Raw genomic sequence first — 16,583 nt, 5'->3', positions numbered from 1 at the left:
AAAACCAACCGTGGAAATACCAATAAAATCAGCTGTTTAGTTTTTAAAATACGCAGCAACATGAGTAAATGACTAGTTCATTTTATCAGCCCCCTTTTTTTGCTGTCATATAATTACAAGAATGGAAATTGATATACTTTTAAAAATATAGCTTTTCAAAATCCTGTCTTGAGGAAAAAAGCTTGGCCAATTAAGAAGGCTGAGGCGAGGAACTGCAGGCACTTTTATTTCCAGCTGTCAACAGGATGGAAAAAATATGTCAACTTATTTATATTTATTTATTTATATGCATGATGAATAAGTTGAGGAACGCTTCATCTCAAACACAGATTGCTTTTATTTTAGCTAAGTTAATGTTTCAGTTCCATATATATTTTTGAATTTCCATCAATGTCAAACACCATTTTTTTCTTCTTAAAAAAAAAAAGATTTACAAGCATTTTTACGGCACTCAAGAAAGTAGGCTGAAGGTTCATAATAATAATTTTCCTTTTAAAAAACATCCATCAGACCAAAATAAAATCATTTTAATTAACTCCTTCCTGAGTAACTAAAACCTTGGAATGTGCTGAAAGGTTATAATAAATAAGACAGTCAAAGATCAACTAGCTTAAAAGGTATTTTTTTAAATTAAACTATGTAAAATGTACAATATGTTTCATGAAGTACAAACTGTTGGGCCCAGGGCCAAAAAAAATGTTGTCACGTTTGCCAAATACACTGATGAAGTACCTTCACTTTTAGGACCTAGAGGGTGTTGGTTGGGACAAAATAACATTAAGACCCTGTAAGTAAATCCACCACCATCTTTTGTTGTGAAGTTATAATGATCACTGCTGAAAATAAATGCCTTTGAACACACGGGTAACAGTACCCAGGTAAACTTGCAGTAAGAGGATGAATGTTTTTGAACGACCAATTGTCTCAATGTTCTGACAAGAGCAGAGAAAACACAGCCAACTCAATTTTATTTTCAGATTGCGAGATTGCACAGTGTGTAAACTAATCATCATTCTTTATATGGAATTTCATAGAAATGACTCACAGAGTACCAGGCAGCAGTTCTTGTACTGGTTTTGAATATGATAGCTGTTCTCCAGGTTGCTTTTGAAAGTATGCCTAACGGTAGGGCCCTGGTCTCTCTGAACAGGACAAAGGATATTTCCTCCTCTAAGAACATTTCCCCTAATTGCTTCTCTGCCCCCGTCCTCTGAGGCAGAAAGAAGGCCCATGAGCGGCCAAGTGCTGGACTCCGTGCCTCTGCGGTCCCTGCCCTCCCTGGACTCCTGTGGGCTGGAGCCTTCTTAACACACATCTCATGATAAAGTAGCTTTAGTGCTCACTTGGCGGGTTCCAAATGACTTGCTTTATATCTTGGCTACCGTCCAATTTTAGTGAAGGAAGAAAAAATTCTAGAGAGACTTGGTGGTTTATGAAAAGTAGAAAATGTGTAGCTTGTGTAAAGTCAGAGTCTTATTTACTATTAACTACTCCCAACTCACACATTTGCTAGGGCTGGCTCTAGGGGACAAATATGAAATAGACAAAATTTGTTGCAAGTATCCTTCCTGCTGCCACCACTGAACCTCGGCTTCTTGGCTAGCTGTTTATTGTCTCCCCAGGAGAATGTGTATTTTCAGGATTTCCTTAAGGTGAAAATATTTCAGAACTCAAAGGAACAGATTTCTAATGACTGAACCAAGGCATCGTTGATAGGTGGCAGGGGAGGGGCAGTGGGAGGTGGCAAGAAGACATACCTTAGGACAGTGAGATTGCTCAATATCTAGTCACATTACATTGGAGACAGCCACTTACTTACAAAGCTGGCCAAGCAGGCCCCAAAAGCTCTTGCTGCTTCTATTTTGATGTCTCAAGTAAGAGTTGAGGTGTGCTCAGGAGCACACAGGTCCCGTAAGAAAGGGGACTCTACCTGCACAGAACTCAGGTAGTTCTCGGGTAGCTCTGTCACCTGCACAGAACTCAGGACCCCTTTTTACTGAAAACAGGTACCTCTTAGGGGACTAGAAGTTATGATAGTACATAGTACCGGGTCCTATGGGAACCAACTTGGCCAGGGCTGTGTTTGATAGATTACACACCATCTGTGGTCAGGCTCAGAACTTCTGCTGTAGGAGTCAAATGCCTGAGCTAAATTGGTTCCTGAAACTTCCATTTAAAGCAATATTGGGAGAAGATGTTTCATATTGGGTGCAAAGGACACAGCCATGCCCTTTCCCTGATGCCACATGACCTTCAGATTTATCTGTCTTGTCTACATTCTTCCTTAGACAGCAAACAAATTATTTTCCCTGCTAGACTACTTTGATATCTGTCAGCATGGTGCTTCGAAGTGGAATGTTTCAATGGAGCTGGTCATGCATTTTGACCTTGAAAGGTACTCCAGGCTGGGGATTGGCTGGGGACATGGCACAAGCTGACTTGCTCTTCCAGAGATAACGACACTGCTCTTGGTGAAAGTGCCCCCTGAGAAGGACCAGAGGCAGAACTCTACCCATGCGGGTAGAAACCACTTACCCAGGGAGATCCTCCTCCTTTAAAAAAAAAAAAATTTAATTGAGACAGAGTCTCACTCTGTCATCCAGGCTGGAATGATCACAGCTCACTGCCACCTCAAACTCCTGGGCTCAAGTGATCCTCCCACCTTGGCTTCGTATTACAGGCTTGAGCCACGGCACCTGACTCCATCCTCCCTTTTGATGTCCTAATCTGTCTTACCTTCTCTTAGATCCTTCCAGAGGAGATTCCCTGGTCTCTGAAGTGGTTTGTGTTTCTACTGAAATATACAAATCTGGATGTCTCCTACCATTGAGGTAATATTTTTATAAGTCATTTTACAAATGATAAGTTATTAGGCTAGGGGCTATATTTCTCCCCCTTTTCCCATCATATGGGGTAGGGGGAAAGCTGTTTTATGACAAGATGCCTTGGGATAGAGCCATCTAGTGTACCCAGGAAAGACCCAAAGAGCCAAGAGAAAACACAGAATAAAATTAAACAAATAAAACCCGCAAAACCGGGCATCTCCCAATGACCCCAACATGTGGGAATGTTTTGTTCTTTTTAATGCACCCAAGCATTAATTTAGTCCCTTAAGGATTTTACTTCCCCAAAACAAAGAACTTTATGGAAAAGGGAGATAAAGCCATGGAGGCAACACAGTCACATCACCTCTTATAAATATCTTCCAGCCACTTTTCATCATCCTGTTCTTCATCGTCGATTGGCTCCTCGGTTTCCAGTGGAGTTGGGATAAAGAAGTGTGGCCTCAGGGGGGGCTTGCTGACGTGAGACTTAAGTCCAAACTTGCGCTTCAGCAGGTGGAACTGCTCTTTGACGTAGTGGTAAAACTCGTACTCGTATCTCATCCGCTGGTAGAGGATCTGCACGGCCTCGGGAGAGGGGACAGTCTTCTTCACCGTCACAGTCATGTTTCCAAGCTTCCTGTGCTCTGGAAGAGAACCGGGGTTGCACATGAGCCATCGTTTGCAATGCTTTAGCTTAGGAGGGATCCCCGTGAGGACCCACATTACCTGTACAACTCTGGTAGCACCTAACGAAGCAACTGCATATCCAAGTTTTAGAAGGGAAGAAGGGTTCCTGACAATATTTGGAAAGACTTACCAACTCTAAGTGTTAATGTCAACGTGAGTTGACAAAGCACAAGCTATCTAATTTCCTTTCATCGGATGTGAACCATGCAATTGTACCAAATTCAATTGTTAACTCTGAGTTCTACATTCTTTTGAACAGCAGAATCTATCCATTTTCCCTCTTTTATTTCTTGTTACACCAGAAAAGGGCTTTACCCTCAGAAGGAGGCATGAAAGAGCTAACTACTTTCTAATAATCTTGTTTTTGTAAGTTTTAAAATACTGACATAAAGTTTAATTTGATACAAAATCCATTTCCATTTTACTATTTCAACAATGCATTTGTCCAGAAAAGGAAAGGAAGGGCTGCCAGATTTCTTAAGTATAATTTACAAATTTTTAAAATTTATTTTTATTTTTTGTAGAGACAAGGTCTCACTAAAACTGTTGCCCAGGCTGGTCTCGGCATCAAGAGATCCTTCTGCCTTGGCATCCCAAAGTGCTGGGATTATAGGCATGAGCCACTGTACCCAGTCTAAATATAATTTTAACTGTTGCAAATTTTAAATTTTTTATTGTGGTAAAATATGTATAACTAAAATATGCTTAATTTTATGCTAATGCTTAATAGCAAAATATGATATTTTATATTCATTGCTGAATAGCATGAAAATGTTATATATAGAGTGTACAATTTTAACTATTAAGTGTACACTTCAGTGGCATTATTTATATTTACAGTGTTGTGCAACCATCACCACTATTTTAAAAATCCTTTCATGAGTCTATACAAAAACTTGATATCCATTAAACAATAACTCCCAATTCCTTTCCTTTCCTTTCCTTACCCCACCCTACTTATCCCATCAATTAGATAGAACCTCTAATCCATGTTCTATCTTTATGAATTTGCTTATTCTCAGTACTTCATATAGGTGGAATCATACAATATTTGTCCTTTTTTTGTCTAGCTTGTTTCACTAAGCATGTTTTCAAGGTTCATCCATGTTGTAGTGTGGATCAGAACTTCATTCCTTTTTTTTTTTTTTTTTTTTGAGACAGAGTTTTGCTCTTGTTGCCCAGGCTGGAGTGCAATGGCGTGATCTTGGCTCATGCAACCTCTGCCTCCTGGGTTCAAGTGATTCTCCTGCTGAGCCTCCTGAATAGCTGAGATTACAGGCGTGTGCCACCATGCCAGGCTAATTTTGTATTTTTAGTAGAGATGGGGTTTCTCCATGTTGGTCAGGCTGGTCTTGAACTCCCGCCCTCAGGTGATCCGCCCACCTTGGCCTCCCAAAGTGCTGGGATTACAGGTGTGAGCCACCCGCACCCGGCCCAGAACTTCATTCCTTTTAAGGTTGAATAACATTCCACTGTATAGATAGAATGCAATTTGTTTATCCTTTCATCCATGGAGAGACACTTGGGTTGTTTCCATCTTTTGCTTATTATAATGAACACTTGCATTCTAGTATCTGAGTCCCTGTTTCCACTTATTTTGGGTATATATATACCCAGAAGCAGAACTGCTGGGTCATGCAGTAATTCTAAGTTTAACGTTTTGAAGGACTGCCAAACTATTTTCCACAGTGTTTGCACCATTTTACATTCCTACCAGCAATGTGTGAAGGTTCCAATTTCTCCAAATTCTCTCCTACAATTGTTATTTTCCTGCCTTTTTAAAATTGTGGCCATCCAAGTAAGTGAGGAGTGGTATCTCACTGTGATTTTGATTTGCATTTCCCTAATGACTCCTGATAGTGATGCTGATGCTAATGGTTTCCCTAATTTCTAATGACCTTTTCATGTGCTTGTTGACAAGCATGTGCCCAACAAAGGCTGTTTGTTAGTATCTCTTCTTTACAGAAATGTCTATTCAAGTCCTTTGCCCATTTTTGGAGTGGGGTTTTTTTGTTTGTTTGTTTGTTTGCTTTTGTTTGTTTTTATTGTTGAGTTGAAGGAGTTATTTATATATTTTCGATAATCTGCACATATATCAAGTATATAATTTAAAATATTTTCTTCCATTCCATAGGCTGTCTTTTCACCTGTTGATAGTGTTCTTTGATGCACAAAAGTTTGTAATTTTAATGAAGACCATTTTAGCCATTTTTCTCATATTGCCTGACTTTTGGTGTCATGTTAAAAAAAAAAAAATTGCCAAATCCAAGGTTGACACATACAAGTTTTCAATTGTAATGGAGACCATTTTATCTATTTTCCTCTTATTGCCTGTCTTTTGGTGTCATATTAAAGAAGCCATTGCCAAATCCAAGGGCATGAAGATTTGCCCTCATGTTTTCTTTTATAATCTTGTTTTTGACTAAAATTTCTGTCACCAAATTTGAATAGGTATATAATTTACTAAATATAGTTCCAAATGGCTATTTCCAAAATCAGACTCATTTAAAAGGACACAGACTTCCCAATTTTTAGGATATTTTAGATACCTTCTGAAGCCTCCAGTAGCAATTCTAAAGAAGGAATTTGAGAAATTATGTAGAGGCTAAGAAGGGTAGTGGGGGATTAGGGGACAGGTGGGGATGGTTTATGGGAACAAAAAAATAGAAAAATGAATAAGACCTGTTATTTGATAGCACAACAGGGTGACTATAGTCAACAATAATTTAATTGTACATTTAAAAATAACTAAAAGAGTCAGGTACAGTGGTTTATGCCTGTAATCCCAGCACTTTGGGAGGCCGAGGCAGGTGGATCATAAAGTCAAGAGATGGAGACCATCCTGGCCAATAAGGTGAAACCCCGTCTCTACTAAAAATACAAATAGCTGGGCATGGTGGTGTGCACCTGTAGTCCCACCTACTCAGGAGACTGAGGCAGGAGAATTGCTTGAACCCAGGAGGCAGAGGTTGCAGTGAGCTGAGATTGCACCACTGCACTCCAGCCTGGTGACAGAGCAAGACTCTGTCTAAAATTAATCATAATCATAATAAAATAACTAAAAGAGCATAACTGGGTTGTTTGCAATGCAAAGGATAAATGCTTGAGGGGATGGATACCCCATTCTCCATAATGAGATTATTATGCATTGCATGACTGTATCAAAACATCTCATGTACCCCATTAGGTATAAATTAAAATAAAAAATAAATAAATTCTCTGTGTGGCCAACAGCCTCATTGAATAAGGGTATTACTTTTCAAACTGACTCTTTTGAGAGTCCTTTGCCAGGTTGGGTCCTTTGTACAGGGAAGCCTAGATCCTTGTAAATAGATAACATGGTCTTCATTAAAAATTAAAAACATAACACACATTGAACATTCTAGAATTTCTGTTAAAGAACTTGGCATAGACTCTTCTGAAATGGGTTCCTAACAGAACACTTTATAATATCTGTCTTCTCTGAAGATATGAACTCTAGCTGATCTGGGGCGGGTCATTGTTCACAGGTCTTAGGTGTTCCTTTGTGTTTTTTAAAACAGAGTTAAAAAATCTTATGAAAGACAGACAAGAAACAAAGAGTTGTAACTCAAACATTGAGAGGCAGAGGAAAAATAATTCTCTCATTGAAAGCCTCCTTCAATCCCTTCCTCTGAGAGCACTACACATTGTATAGGGTTTTGTTTGTTATCTGATACACAAAAAAGTAAGACTCCTGCGATTTAAAATAAATTCATTAAATTATTTGGCCCAACCTGGAAAAGGATCCAAGGGGATAAGCAAAGGGGAACCTAGAACCTTGTAAAGAAGTAACTTGGAAATCTGTTCTATTTCACAGCCTCAAAGCTCTTTGTCATAAGGTTGAAACAGCAATTTCCTAAAAACAATGGACAGCAAGTGTAATCAAATAAATACCCTGACTACAAAACCATCTGAGAAATACCAATCACGTTTTTAACTTAGAGCGAGGTAACTTTCTATACTAGTCTTCAATCACTTGCAAAGTGTTGGTCTATATAATGGATTGAGTTGACTTGCTATATAAATGGTTGTTAATTTCAGGCCAGAAAAACTTTGGGAAGATTCTTTAAAAGTTACAGCATAATGGGTTTATACATTTCTTTCTTTGATTACGATTAGGTGACCGGGTCAACTACTATAAGGCTACTCCTAGTTCATGACAATAAAACTCTCTTCCGTGAATGCCTTCCTCTATGGCTAGGTGGGGGAGTTGGTGGATGGGCAGAGCAGGTAAATAACTCTGTCAAAAGTGACATCATATCCTTCTGAATAGACATTTCTCAAAATAAGACATACAACGGCCAAGAGGTATATGAAAAAACTCAACATCACTAATCATCAAGGAAATGCAAATCAAAACCATAATGAGATATCATCTTACTCTAGTTAGAATGGCTATTATTAAAAAGGCAATAAATAACAGATGCTGGTGAGGATGTGGAGAAAAGGGAACTCTGATACACTGTTGGTGGGAACGCCGATTAGAACAGCCACTATGGTAAACAGTATTGAGATTTCTCAAAAAACTAAAAATAGAACTACCACGATCCAGCAACCCTTCTACTATGTATCTATCCAAAGGAAATGAAATCAATATATCAAAGGGATACCTGCACTCACATGCTCATGTGTTTACTGTAGTACTATTCGCAGTGGTAAAGTTACGGAATCAACCTGTGTCCATCAATAATGAATGAATGAATGAAGAAAATGTGGTATTATATACATAATACTTTTTTATGATGTCTTTCATAAAAAAGAAATCATGTCAGTTGCATCAACATGGATGGAACTGGAGGTCATTATGTTAAATGAAATAATCCAGGCACAGAAAGACAAAGATCATGTATTTTCACTCATATATGGGAGCTAAAGAAGTTGACCACATGGAGGGAGTAGGATGATAGATACCAGAGGCTGGGAAGGGTGTCTGGGTGGGAGAGGGCCATTATAATGGGTACTAACGTACAGTTAGATAGAAGGTGTAAGTTCTCATGCTCCATAGCAGAGTAGGGTGGCTATAGTTAGCAACCATGTATTGTATATCTCAAAGTAGCTGGAAAAAAAAAAACAAACTTGAAATGTTCCTAACACATAGAAATGATAAATACTCAAGGTGATGGACACCCTAAACACCCTGATTTGATCACTGCACATTCTATGCATGGAATAAAATATCATATATATCCCATACATATGTAAAATATTGTGTGTATCAATAAAATGTGATATTGTGTCCTTCAAGTATGAGTGAAAAGAACCAGGACACATTTGCATGATTAGTTAACTGATATGGCACGAGATGGTGATAGCCCTGGCTGAGCCTAATGCTTTGTGGTATATTTTTATAGTAACTGCTACAGTTAATGGGAACCAATGTGTAGCAAGCACTGCGCTAAGCACTTGTACACACAATTGTACTTAATCCTCACAACAACCCCTTGATGGAAGAGCCATTTTACACATGAGGAAACTGAGGCCAAGACTATAACTCATTCAAGGCCACGCAGGCAGAAAGTGGCAGAGGTAGGAGGCTCCTCATGACAACCAGCTGCTGTGCTTTTGCTGTGTTGTTTCTTGGTGTGAACAGGTGAGCAGGCTATTACTGCTTCTCACACCTTTCTTCACAGTGTGGTAGAGCATAATGGTCAATGTCCAGGCCTAGAGCCTACTACTCCTCATGCTGACTGAGGCACCCAAACTTCACAACAGATCTCACAGGAAACTGGCAGGTGTTTTGGAGGGAATGGCTAATGGTTTTATAGTTTGGGAGACGAAAAGGGCTGGTTAAAAAAATTGGGCTTGATCATCTCTGGGTCCAATCAGAAAGCCCAATACTCACAGAATCAATTATGAAAACCACCCCAACTACCACTATTTGGAGAATTCTACCTGAGAGGTAAAACCACGTCCTGCTGCTTTTATTTAGCTTAAACTTGTAATTATGTGTTTCTAATAGAAAACATTTTATCCCAGGCAGAAATTGACCTAGGATCTACCATGTTTGGAAAAAGACAGACTTTTGGTGATAACCAGCATCTAAAATTCCAGTGCACTCCATCGGCTCTATGACTGGAAAGCACTGGCTCTGATGATTCCACTCAGACCCCCCTACATTGACATATTTTATCCAACTTTTATACTGTAATGAGAGGTCTTTAATAAGGCTGATATTTGATAAGATCCCAGGTGGCCTTTCCAACCAAATTTTAATTGCATGTCACCTTACTAGCCTGAAGAAAGTGCTTTGGCTATTTGATAGTGCTAGTCAGAGCATGAGGAGGCTGAGCCCTGTGTTTGCTAGAACACTCTACAGAGAGGACAGATTTCTAAGACAAGAGGGAAGGAGGACTTTTTCATGTTTGGCTACAAGGTAAGAGCTTTAAAAGATCCTTTCTTGAATAGTTAAGGGTCCAGGGAGGATGACCCCCAAATACAGCACCCTGGTATACTGATATTTCAAATCAAAGGCCACTGGAGACTAGTACATGCTGGATGAAGCTGTTCTCTGAAGTTCCCTTACCTACCTAGAAATTGGACCTGCCAAAAAGAGACAAAATTGCCTTCAGTCCCCTCCCCTAAAATTTCATTAACCAGAGAAGATCAAAACTCATGTCACAGAGGAAGGCACTGAAGATTAAACACCACACTCAGAGCTCAGATGAACGTTGTCCCAAACTATTGCCTGTTCTCAGGTCTCATTCAGTTCCCAAAGAGAATTATTTACTTTCCACTGCCTGAGCATTAGGCCCATTCATTCCCCTTAAATATCATTTACTACTCTTTAAAATTGCCACATTTAACCTCCATTTCCCCTTTCCCTATGAAGAAAGGTATAGAAAAAGCTGGACCTCCCTGGGTTATGGGGTAACCACTCTCTGATGATTTTCTCCTGTGTACCATTTTATTTTTAAGAGGTAGGGTCTTGCTCTGTTGCCCAGGCTAAAGTGCAGTGGTGTAATATAGCTCACTGCAGCCTCAAACTCCTGGGCTCAAGCGATCTTCCTCTCAACCTCCTGAGTAGTTGGGACTACAGCAGTGAGCTACCATGCTCAGTTTCATACACATTAATAAATTTCATTCCTTTTTTTTCCTATTAATCTGTGTATTGTAAGTTCATTTTCAAGAAAGCTTCAGATGGCGGAGGAGAAGCTTTTCCTATTATCCCTCCAATAGCAATAGATTGTCACATGTATTTCAGTTACCTCAGTCTTCCTTACTCTTCTTAATCCCTCCCTAAATCCCCTGTCTAAACATGAGGGTCAGTATCAGCTGGTTCGGCAGATTCTTATGAGATCTAATGTTTTCCCAAGCTCTAGTTTTGCATTAATATCCAATTCTTGCTTCATTTATCTACCCACCCTGCCTCCTTGGAGCTTCCTTCTCTCTCTCATCCACCCCTTCTTCTTCATTGTCAACCTCTCTTTTTCAACTGGCTCCTTGCCATCAAAACTCACTTCCCTTCTTGAAAAAACCCTTGTCTCATGCACCCTCCCTCTTTCATCTTTTCTCTCTCCTCCCCATCAGAGCTCAACTTCTTGAAGCACTGTCTACATTTGTTATAACATTTTCAGCTTACGTACATGACCGAACTCACCAAAGCCTGCTTTCTGTTCCTTCTGTACTCCATTCAGTTACTCTTGCTTCCTTGTTGATAGCTCAGAGGGCACCTCTCAGTATGACCCTATCACACTGTGGGCCACACACTCCATTTTGAAGCCCTCTCCTCCCCTGGCATCTGCAACAGTGTTTTCCTGGCACCCTCACCTCTCTCTGATCACTCCCTTTCCATCTTCTCTATGCCCTCCTCTTTCCCAGTCTGTCTTGTAAAGACCAGTCCTCCTGAGGCTCTGTTCCAGCCACTTCCCTTGGGTGGCAGCATCCAAACCTCTACCCTTTAGTCTTCATAGCACTGTGGACAACAAAATGAACAGTTTATATAAACAATGACAGCTTTCTTGACCTTTTGTTTTCCACAGAGCTGCCAAATTTAATAAGGTTAATGACATTGCCAGAGGGTTACGTCGCGGTCAGAAACAGGAGTGCTATTTTGTGCCAGGAGAAACAGAGACTCAGATTCAACCAATATTGATGGGGAACACCCATTATGAGTTGGGATCATTATATATGTTATTTTATTTGATATTCTCAATAACCCTGTGAGGTGAATATCATGACCCCTCCTTTGCAGATGGAGAAACAGAAACTTACCCAAGGTCACACAGCTGGCTGGTAAGTGAAAAAACTGGAATTTGAATCTGGGTCCCCATCTGTGTTGAGGTTTTCCCTAACTGTAAGTACTGCACCATAACCACGGCAGCTTTTGTGAGCCTGTAGAAAACTATCAACTTCATATGGAAAGACCAGAGGTGGTTTGTCTTGTATAATAAGCAGAGAATTCTTAAAAAAATCTCATTTCAAAGACATATGGATGTGTGTCTTGCTGTACGATAATCGGTGTTATGGAAAAGTCATTCCATTGCTAAGTGTTCCACATTTTTGTAAAATGCCAGACTTTCCATCCAAACAAAACAAAGCTACATGGACTATGGAATCAGCCTCTCTCCAGATTGCCATAATAGCAGCTCTAGAGGAAGTTGTTAGGATTTTTTTTCAGACTGTTGTTATTTCAGCCACAAAACAATTATGCTTTAAAAATCTGTACTTATTAGTAGCATTCCTTGGGAAGGGAAGAAGCCCTCGTTAGGTGGGCATAATGTTGGATTCACCATGAAGACGTGAAGACCTCACTCCATGAGCATTCTCTGATCCTAGCAGGAACTGAGAGTAACTTCAAGGGGCTCATGTCTCTTGTGCCCACTGATAAACATTTAAAAAGAAAGAGACAAATGCAGAGCTCCTTCCATTAAGGCAGGGTGGCAAGAAGGCAGCCCATGATCGGACTGGCAGGCAATGTGTTGTTTGGCCCGTGGGGTATTTTTTTTTTTAGAAATGGATTCAGTTGTTGTAAGGCTTGGTCTATTTCACATGGAAAGCTGGATTTCTGGCTTTTCTCAAAGGGCGGCTACATTCTTCTGGAGCCAAGTGTGACTGCCCCCGTGAAACAGGCCAGGGCTCTCCAGTTTGCCTTAGACCCTAAATGCCAGTTCATTCTTTTATGTTACCTGCCTGGCTGTTATAGAAATTCGAGTTTATGCTTCTTCTTTAAATATTTTAAAATTCAGGCTTTCATAAACCTAGAGAGTTAAGTGCTTCTCATCAAAATCAAGGCTTCAATTAGGCCTCACTGGTGTGCCCAATATCATCTTCCTTCCTTCTTTCTGCAAAGATTTGTTGAAGAACTATTATGCACCACGCGCAGGAACTGTTGCAGTGAAGGGGACATTATCATTGTCACCATCATCATCATCAGTTGGCAGTTTGAGAGCTTTCTCTGTGCCAAGTATTGTCAGATATCTAAACACACATTTAATCCTTATAAAACTCCCAGTGCTGTAGGGCCTCTTATCACCATTTATAGCTGTGACGCTGGAATTCAGAAGTTTGCCCAGGCTCACACAGCCGGGAAATGGGGAAGCCAGAAGTTGGGTGTGGGGAAGTCTGACTAATGAGCCCAGGTTCTTAACCCTCCACATTGCTGAAGAGTGGATGGAGCTCACAGTCTAAGGGAGATGGCTGCTCATAAGGCTTGTCACCGTGGGGGCAGAGAGGGCATCTCACCCTGATTCATTTGTTGGAGTCAACATTTCTTCTGTTTGGTCAGAAATCTTCACCAGGGAGACCAGGCTTAATGGGCTTGTCTTAAATACTCTGCATGGAGTTGAGTCTTTCATACTCCCTATAAGATCATGAAGATTTGCTGTATGTGCTGTGTGTGCACGTCTGAGAGTATAGGTTCTGTGTGTGTTTCAATCAAGAAATGCAAAACTTTTAGGAGGCCTCCGAGGCACTATCCACCTCCTGAAAAATTTTCTCTAGATTTTGTTCTTAATATCTCCACCACGTTTCATTTAGCTGTTCTTCCAAAGAGGCATTTTTTTTTTTTTTTTGAGACGGAGTCTTGCTCTGTCATCCAGGCTGGAATGCAGTGGCGCTATCTCCACTTACTGCAAGCTCCGCCTCCCAGGTTCACACCATTCTCCTGCCTCAGCCTCCAAATAGCTGGGACTACAGGGGCCCGCCACCACGCCCGGTACATTTTTTTGTATTTTTAGTAGAGACGGGGTTTCACTGCATTAGCTAGGATGGTCTTGATCTCCTGACCTCGTGATCCACCCGCCTCAGGCTCCCAAAGTGCTGGGATTACAGGTGTGAGCCACCGCGCCCGGTCCCAAAGAGGCTTTTTATACTGAGAGTGATCAGGACAAAAGTGATACCCCATTGATCTTTGTATTTCCACAGCTCAGCACCTGGGGAAACCCAGTGCTTCTCTGTACAGTCTTCTTGAGGGAACAAAAGAAACCATCAGAAGGATGAGGGTGCTGTCAGATTCGAGGAAGGCTTGGCTGTGTCTGTGAGATGGAGACAGACAGCTGGGCACAAAGGCAGTATCTGAAGGAGCTTCACAGAAATTCCCAAGAGACCCACAAATGCTGGGTCCTTAGCAAGAAGCAGTCTACCCTCCCATCTGGCTGGGGTCTGTACATTTCAGTGTTTAACTCTGTGGTTTGGTTGCCTTTTGGGACCAATTGTGCTGGCAAGGCACATTTTTCTGCCCCTCTACTTTAATCCATCAATACTTTTTGGCAAAAAGAAGCTGTGGCTTCAGGATGTTTTTGATATTTTTTAAAAAAGCTTTTTCTTATTACCTTTAGGGATTGGTCAAATAATCCCCTTAGTTATTTTCATGATAATTACCAAAAAATTTCCTCAAAATAGGCACTGGTTTTGAGCTATGAAATGTTCAGAAGAGGGAAAACAAAGTAAAAAAACAACCTTTAACCCTTCTATTTAAAGAACACAATAGAGATTGTTTTTTCTTTATACACATGTCCAATCTGCCAGAGAGGCAGGGCCACAGCGGGACAGACTTCCAGGCTCTGCACTGTCCCTGGGGCAGGAGTGGCAGGGACCCTACAGAGTAGTTACGGTCCTGAGTAAGATTCTTCTTACAACCAGCCCCCAATGACATAAAAATCTGTAGTTGGCCACCCAATGCTGGTAGAGAATAAAACCTTGCATGAGGCCAGGAGGGGGCTGCTTTCTGTATGATTAAAACTTTGCAAATAGTGGCCAGAACAGTGCAACTTCTCAGGCAACTCCTGTGGAGAAGCACATGCCTCTCATTGTAGGGCTCTGTGGATTAATGCGCTTTCACATCGCCCCTCACTACCTTGCTCAGTCTTCCCAGAAACCCATTTTACTTACAGATACCAAGGGCCCCAGAGGTCACAAGACCGGCTCAAGGCTGTACGGCCAAGACGTTTCAGTCCGAGGATTGGAAGGTGGGCTTTCTGATTCTCAACCTTGCACCTTTTTGCTACACCACAGGTTAATTTCCAAATTGAGTGGAAATCTATAACCACCCACTTCTCCTTGCCCTGTGTGTATTCTGGCATTCAGGGAATCTGTTGAAAAGAAGGGCTTGAGTGTTCTAAGACGAGGGGAATGCTTTGGTAAGTCTGGGAGGTTCTGGTGAAAAACTTGCAAGCCAGCAAAAATGTTTTCACACTGAGAGGGACTGTGTCTTTTTCATTTTTAGTTCCCCAGTGTCCAGCTCCATGCCTGGCACCTAACCACTCTCCATAAATGTTTGTTGACTTGAAACCTGTATTTTAAATCCATCTGCAAGACTGGATTAACCCAAAGGGCAACTTTCAGTGCTGACTATGCATACTTCATTTTTTAGTTAAATTCCTTCCTTAGTTGAGGGTCCTTCCTGAGCAAACTTTCCATTTCTGGAAATCGAATTTCTGGACGGTAGGCTGATAGAGAAGGTTTGGATCACAGGTTGCGCTGGAGAGGTAGTGGTATTTGCTTTTCTTAGCCACTCTGTTGAAGAACACTATGTTATGGTGACAGAACGCTTGCAAATACTTAGCCAAGCTTAAGACATGCCATGATAAGGAAGGTTCACCACAAACACAAATAGCTATGTAGAAGCCACCACCTTGCAGCTCATGAATTTGTGCTGGGTGTGTTATTTACCCCAGCCATTAACTAAAGATTCAAACACTGTTGGGTAAAAAGACATTTATTTGTGTGACCTGACTTTGATGTATGAATGCTCGTCAGTTACTTAATTTGCCATCACTTTTGGTACTTTTTAATGATGCTTCTCCATTAGCAAAATGAAAGTGTTTTATTTAGAAGGAAAACATTCATTCAATCACATTCATTTGGCCTGTGTGCCAAGGACTTTGCTTGTGAACTGCGGCTCTTTGGTCAGTCTTCCTGGTGGAAGAACTTAGCCCAGGCTTTCAGGAGTATCCACAGAAAGCTGGTGTTCCAGTGAAAAGGCTGCAGGGGAAATGTTCTACTGGGACCTTGGAAACACATCTCTGCCCGGCACCAGGCACACCCATCTGCATGGAATGCATATGTCAGTGGATTGCACACAGATTCTGGTTTGCCAACTCAGGGGCTCCTCCCAATGCCCTGCCAAACAAACACTAGGAACTTGACTTCTGGATGTGATGATAAAGATCATTCGCCAGTAACCTGTCTGCATGCAAGACTGGGCAGTGACCAGCACGATGTGCTTACTGCCCAAGATTTTGCTTTGATTTTGTTTTACTGCCCAAGATCTGAACATTTTTGCAAACATAGCAGCTTCTACCTCTGCTGCATTGACATTATGTTTGGACTGGTTCATAATCTTCAGCACTCCTAAAAGTCCCTTTAATGTAAATAAAAAGGAAATCACAGACCTGTTCCTGGGAGTCCCCCTTCCCACCTCTCTTCATCTGTCAAACATGCATAATGGAAAAACCATGTAGCCCTGGCTCTGGGCCAGAATAAACAATCTGGAAATACTCTATAAACCTAGCTGCTGCACCGGAGGACAGAGGCCTCGCTTTATGACCTCCGAGATGGTTAACTGTATGCAAAATAACAAAAGCTCACCACCAACTTGCAGTGTATTTTGAT

General features: G+C 41.1%; 1 protein-coding gene across 1 annotated transcript in view; it reads right to left on the bottom strand.

The window, feature by feature from the left end:
- Positions 1–319: 319 nt before the first annotated feature.
- The window catches only part of UST (uronyl 2-sulfotransferase), a 320,263-nt gene continuing 303,999 nt past the window's right edge, over positions 320–16,583 (bottom strand). The window contains exon 8 of the mRNA XM_023188430.2: positions 320–3,469. Coding sequence (XP_023044198.1) covers positions 3,186–3,469 — 284 coding nt within the window. The 3' untranslated portion in view covers positions 320–3,185. The remainder of the gene's footprint in view (positions 3,470–16,583) is intronic.

This window comes from Piliocolobus tephrosceles, chromosome 5, assembly GCF_002776525.5.
Source record: "Piliocolobus tephrosceles isolate RC106 chromosome 5, ASM277652v3, whole genome shotgun sequence".
Lineage (NCBI taxonomy): Eukaryota > Metazoa > Chordata > Mammalia > Primates > Cercopithecidae > Piliocolobus > Piliocolobus tephrosceles.
Note: the sequence above shows the minus strand (reverse complement) of the source record. Positions and strands in the feature narration are given on the sequence as shown.